Here is a 6,000-nt window from a genome sequence, read left to right on the forward strand (position 1 = left end):
CTGGCGACCAGGGCAAAACCAGAGGATTATTCATCTGTGTGTTTGTATGGAACTTGACAACACAACTCCATCACAGCTGCACATTTCAAATGAAAGAGGCTGCTCATACACTATAAACAGATATTACTTATAGGTAGCACAAGGCATCTACAGTCCAACTACATGCTTCCCAGATATAAATTTCAGAGGCTTTTAGGCTGGTTGGAAGAACAGTCTTTCATTCCCCTGGGCCTTCATAGGTACTTACTGATACGGACCAGACACCACAGCTGGACTTTGTTCTCTAGTACTGAACTCAGCTACAATATTGTTAGTTCAAAATATTCCTGTAGCAATAGCAATTTTTGTATATTCAAGAGAACAAATTGCTGCTGCGTAACTATAACAACCATAAATACACAATAGAAATATATTTATATACTTGCATAGCACAATCCCAGTCAATAAAACAGCAGATATGTTGAGTACACGACTTTGTTGTAATTTACTTCTCAGGAAAAAAAAAGAAGTTTAGAAAACACAACACCTTTTTAATTTTCAACACACACTTAAAAATATTAAGTTTAATTAAAAAATTAAGCACCCACCAAATGTCTGGAAGTAGCATCATTTTTTCTCATTTTTGTGGCTCCCTGATTCTCAGAGTTGGAACATGCTGGTTCTAGTAACAACGGACTACAAGACATCTCAACAGGATGAACAGCTGGTCCTTCTTCTGCATCAGCCTCCTGATTTTTTTTTCCTGAGAAAATAAATTAATTTTTAGCTAGTCAAACTCTTCACCAATATAAATATGTACTTTTCACTTAAACACAGAAGTTGGTCTGAACATTTGCCATTAATGCACTTCTAATCTGAATGTAACGTACTCTTACATCATCTTACAGAGGAAATAAACATGCCTTCCTTTCTACCTTCCAATGGAAGTATTTTGAATGAAAGATTTTCCAATCACTGCTGACCACTATGGTAGTGTTTTGGGTTTTAAGTGATAATTTATTCTAGTAACTGCCCTGACAGAACTTTGGTAAAGCTGAAATGACAGCTTAGAACTTGCTTTACCATAAATCAGTGCAACTTCCCAAAATTTGATTCTATACTAAAAGTTAGGTAACAACGTTAAGATAGTTTTCGTGATCGGATGCCCAATGAATCCGGCACTTCTTGTCAAGTTCTCACCAAAGGCTACCTCCAAGTCTGCAGCTCTGAGGTGACACCACGCACTCAGGTGCTTTCAGCTGGTTTGAAAAGCCTCAGCTCAGAGGTACCACATCTGCAATGCTTTCCAGCTGTGAGAACGCACCGAAACTACAATTATTTGTCCTTGAACGCTTCGCCCTCCCACTATCAATTCACTAATAGAAAGGAGTAGGGGGGAAAAGTCTAATACCCGCCCTACTCACCGCACAGCCCCACTTGGGAGTCACTGCTGTCCCACAATTTTATGCACTACACAGGAGGCACACGCTGACCAGCTGGACTCTTCATTCCGCCGTGAGAACAACCACAAGAGGACAAGCTCTGCCCCCCCCACCTGCCCACACAGGCTCGTCCAGGTGCTTCTCCAGAGGTTTCGGATCCGCACTGGCTCCCCCCCAAGTCTGTGGCCCCCTAAACACAGCGGGTGAGGACACAAACCAGCCCTGACCCGGACACGGGTGCCTGCAGCACAGCGGCGGCCTGCAGCACCTCCCTGCCCCTCACGGCAGGCCGGGGGGGGGCCGAGGCCGCAGCCAGGGAGCGGCCTGCAGCAGCGCTGGCAGCAGCACCCTACCCCTCACGGCAGGCCGGGGGGGGGCCGAGGCCGCAGCCGGGCCCCTCGGAGCGGGCGGCGGCGCCAGCGCACACGGGGAAGCGTCGTGGACTCGGCGCCCGCGGCTTCTGCTTCGTAGGGACGGGACCGGCCTTACCTCGGGGGCTGCGACCGCCGCCGGGACGGCGAGAAGCCCGGCAGGAGCCGCCGCCGCCGGGGCTCACCCGAGGGTCGCTGTCGCGCGGTCGCCGTGTGATGACGTAAGTGGCCACGTCACTCGCCTCCGGAGCGACGCAGCCGCGCCGCCTCTGCGGGCCCGAAAAGCGGAAGATTCGCCTTAAAACCCAGGGCACTGCAGCGGCCGGACAGCAGGGACATGCCGGCGGGCGGAGAGGCGGCCCCGAGTGCTGCTGCCCGCGGCCGGCCGCGGTGACAAGGGGCGCCCTCCCCGCCCCGAGGCCGCGGGGATGGAGGGGGAGCGCTGTGCCGCGGCGGGAGCCGCGCTCCTCCCCGCCGGCCGGCAGCGGGGGCGAGGAGGAGGAGGAGACCCGGCGGACTTCGTGGCTGTCCTCCCTCCGGAGGTCAGCTCTCGGATTTTTAGCGACCTGGACGTTGAGAGCTTGTGTCAGGCGGCCGTGACGTGCAAGGGCTGGCACCGCGTCATCGAGAGCAACGACCGCTTGTGGAGGCACCACTGCCTGAGCGTGAGGGCCGTCTGCCAGCGGGAGATCGACTGCGATCGAGGAAATGGATATTCCTGGAAGGTAAACTAAACGTCAGGGATGTAATGTCGGCAGCGTGGAGGCTTCTGGGATTGCTAATAGAAATAGGTAAAGAAATGACGTCAGCACTTCTCATGTGTCCCAGGTTTATGGGAGAACTGCTCTAATCACAGCGTGGCTCAGTAGTGCAGCCCAACAGCTGGACATCTGCATAAATACACAGAGATGTAAGCAAGGCCGTGCTGTTCCCTACCCAGGACCACATCTGGCCAGCCCAGGTCACCCCAGTTAGACCTCACGCTGCCTCAGCACTGGCGTCGATCACCTCGAAGTCTGCACAGCCCTGACATGGAAGAAAGCCCACATCCCAGTAGACAGGGCCAGGGGGGAGAAGACAACGTACCCTCGCTAGGCAGCGTGAGCTCTCTGGTGGTTATTTCGTGGGAATGGTTCTGCTGGTGAGGAATGACTTCCCAGGAATTCATCCTGGGTAGCTCTGCCTCAATGTGCCTTGAGCGACATGTATCCAGGAGAAAAAAAAAAAAATGAGGTAGAGAAGAGGAAAGAAGCAGGAGATCTGAGCAGCTGTTTTGAAACTCTCCCCACACATGCTCCCAGTTACTGCTGCTCTGAGCAGTTAAGAGCTGAACATGCTGGAATATCACTGTCGAGTCCAGCCTGCAAGCTGAGGTAGATCAGGAAAGGAGTGGTTTCACACTTACTACTCTGGACTAGCTAGAGGATGATCCCCACCTCATTTTAGCTGGTGGGTTTGAGAGCAAGGGGGCAGTGGAGGGGTGAAAGAGAGAAGCAACAGTAAGAAAAGCCTGAGTTCTGGACTTTCACATTTCAGTAGAGTTGTTTCAGTATGAGGCAAAGCCATGAGCAGGTAGTGGTTGCCCTTCGAAGGGACAGATCTTACTACTCTTGCAGAGGAATTTCCAGAGCTCCCTGCACTGATTCTCTATTTTATCTGTATTTTGGAGAGGGGATTTGAAGTAGAAGCAAACACACGCCAAGTCAGCGTTTTCTTGCCCTGAAAGTTGGCTGAAGAATCCAGCCAGCCTGCATTAAGAGCCCAAACAAGAGTTAAAGGTCACAAATAACCTAAATAGGAAGAGAAAGTGAAAGGCGCCTCTTTTAAGGAGTAAGGAGGAAGACGAATTCCTGATTTAGGGTTTTCATCTTGACCCTCAAAGAACTGAGGCAAGAAGTGATTCTCCACCCAGCTTAGAACAGAAAAGCTGGAAGTAGACCAAGGTCTGCTGCTTGGCAGCAGCACATCTTCCCGGGCTTAGTGTCTAGATATCCAAACACACGTTCCAAATCCTTTTTCTAGCATTACTCTTCCAATGAAAAACTTACTTATATTGAATGCAGTTCATGTCCAGGATTTGAGCTGTCTGTTTTTCCATCAGATCACATTACTGAGAAACTACTGGAAAAGCAAAGTGAAGCAAGAATGGCTGAATGGGAAATACAGCAACATTCCTTCACAGAACAGCTTGCCAGAGAAAAGCATGTATCCGATGGATGTCGACACATGGGGAGAAATCCTGGAAGCAGAACTTGAGAGATGAGAAACCAGTGCTGGTTCTTGCAACTCTAGAACCGTCTATCAACAATTCACAGACTGCCAAACTGTAAATATTTTGCTGTCCAAAATCAGCTGTTTGCAAACGTACAATGAAAGCTTCTAAAAAAAAGAAAAGAAAGGTCATATCTTTTTTTTTACTCGCACTTTATCTGATTAATTTTATGTAAAATTTTAAATAAGACTATTCAGTTGTAATTTTATATTTGTAAATTGAATGTTCTGCTGTATTGTCAAAAAGATGCTGATTGCACTTTTAATTTGCACTTTTTATTTTGAAGACATTATTTTAAGGAAAAAAAAATTGTGTTTGACTCTTATGTGTATCATATCAGGAGCACAACATGAGAACCCACAAAGGAAGGGTGGGGAAGGGACAAATCCAGACATTGGAAAGAAGAGGACAAGGCAGCCATCTCAGGATCAGCTGAACATCCGCAGTGCCCATCTCCAGGGACAGAGCCCTCACAAGGATCTTCTCTGAAGCTGCACCCACAGAGGTGTTAGCGCTCAGCAGCGCTGCATTTCTGCTGTCCAGCTGTGGGATTTCTGGATTAGGACTCACAGATCCAGGCATCAGGCAGGACTGAAGCAGCTACGTAACTAACAGCCTCCCTGCCATTAGCTATGCATTTTACGTATTTGCATAATGAGGAGTAGAGCAAAATTTACTACTTTAAACAAAATAATTCAGATAACCATGTGAGATAACACAACTATGTATATTGTTGTAGTCAGGCTAAAACACGTTCAGAAACTTATTTTTTTCCTATGTGATGATCTCCCATCACACAGACTCTGTTTTAGCAGCACTTATTTTTGGTACTGACTTTAAAAACTGCTGCTAGTAAAAGAGGAGATGCCTGTCACACTCAAAAGTGACCACAAAATCAGTTTATTACAATTCTGTTCGAGTATCAACTTTCCCTAGCTACTTTCCACTAAAGAGGAAAGTGGGAAAATGCTGGGAAGGTCCCTATTGCTCGAGGTACTCCTACAAAATTCAGTCACCAAGCTGGGACCAATTTTCTATAGGAAGACTTCTACCACGCTTATGATACTTAGTTGAAGTGATTTCAAGTCAACTACTGCAGACTTTGGCAGAGGACTTCTGGCAACAAAAGGACAGAAGTGTCCTGTCATGCACATGAGATTCAATGGCACTAGATCAGGCTCCCATTAAGTTAAGACAGAGTTTAGTTAAATGAGGTCCAGCCCTTACTTTTAACGGGAGAGGCCCAATATCACTAGATGGAGCAGTAGAGCAGTTTTGCTGTGAAAATACAGAGCACGGTCCTCTGGGCTATGATCCAATTGCGTCTTGTGTTCGATGGTGCTGGTGGTTACACAAACCATTAGTTTAAACTTGCTTCCAACTTGTGAGAAAATAAAAATGCCTAATTATTTAACTGTTGCAGAATATCTGCTGAAAATACCTAATATTTTTTATTCCCCTTTCTTGCAAGGGTCTGGGCTCACAGGCTGTTTGTTGTAGGTGCCCATATCTACAGGCCAAGGAAGAAACAGAACAGCCAGGTGAAACTGGTAGTTCTGAAATACTTCCAAGAACAGTATGTCACCTGATCCCTTTTCTAGTTTGGAGCATTCAACAGATTTCATCAAAACTGATCCACTTCTCTCAGCCTCCTACGTTTTCCCCATTAGAACAGGTTTTCAGCTCATAAGCACCAGTACCATTTCTAAATAATGAGTAACATATCTAACGGAGACAGCTTTCCCATCAACAACACTGTGTGACATGATACAATGGCTGGGTAATGTTTCCTATACATCTTTTGCAATTTGTTCCTTATAGGTAAGTGTCAGTCCCAGGATCAGGACCCCATTGCACCAGGTTTAATAAAAATGCGTAACACCTCCCTTTACTGCCAAAAGAGATGACGGTGTTCTGGTGGGACAACTACTACGTT

General features: G+C 47.3%; 2 protein-coding genes across 2 annotated transcripts in view; one reads left to right on the forward strand and one right to left on the reverse strand.

Annotated features, from left to right (window-relative positions):
- APLF (aprataxin and PNKP like factor) overlaps positions 1 to 2,131 on the reverse strand; it is a 24,693-nt gene extending 22,562 nt beyond the window's left edge. Inside the window, exons 1-3 of the mRNA XM_068416972.1 lie at positions 2,105 to 2,131; positions 1,911 to 2,061; positions 588 to 742 (exon numbers count right to left, since the gene is read on the reverse strand). Of these exons, the coding sequence (XP_068273073.1) occupies positions 588 to 742; positions 1,911 to 2,061; positions 2,105 to 2,131 (333 nt within the window). The remainder of the gene's footprint in view (positions 1 to 587; positions 743 to 1,910; positions 2,062 to 2,104) is intronic.
- On the forward strand, positions 2,031 to 5,462 carry FBXO48 (F-box protein 48). The gene is made up of 2 exons (XM_068413628.1): positions 2,031 to 2,517; positions 3,894 to 5,462. The coding sequence occupies exons 1-2, from the start codon at positions 2,221 to 2,223 to the stop codon at positions 4,053 to 4,055; spliced, it is 459 nt and encodes a 152-aa protein (XP_068269729.1). The 5' UTR covers positions 2,031 to 2,220; the 3' UTR covers positions 4,056 to 5,462.
- Positions 5,463 to 6,000: the final 538 nt, after the last annotated feature.

Source organism: Nyctibius grandis, chromosome 1, assembly GCF_013368605.1.
Source record: "Nyctibius grandis isolate bNycGra1 chromosome 1, bNycGra1.pri, whole genome shotgun sequence".
In the NCBI taxonomy this organism is placed as follows: Eukaryota; Metazoa; Chordata; class Aves; order Nyctibiiformes; family Nyctibiidae; genus Nyctibius; species Nyctibius grandis.

Coding starts and splice junctions, on each gene's coding strand:
- FBXO48 (XM_068413628.1), top strand. CDS start 2,221: ATGGAGGGGGAGCGCTGTGCCGCGGCGGGAGCCGCGCTCCTCCCCGCC. Junction 2,518..3,893: donor GAAATGGATATTCCTGGAAG/GTAAACTAAACG, acceptor TTTTTCCATCAG/ATCACATTACTGAGAAACTA.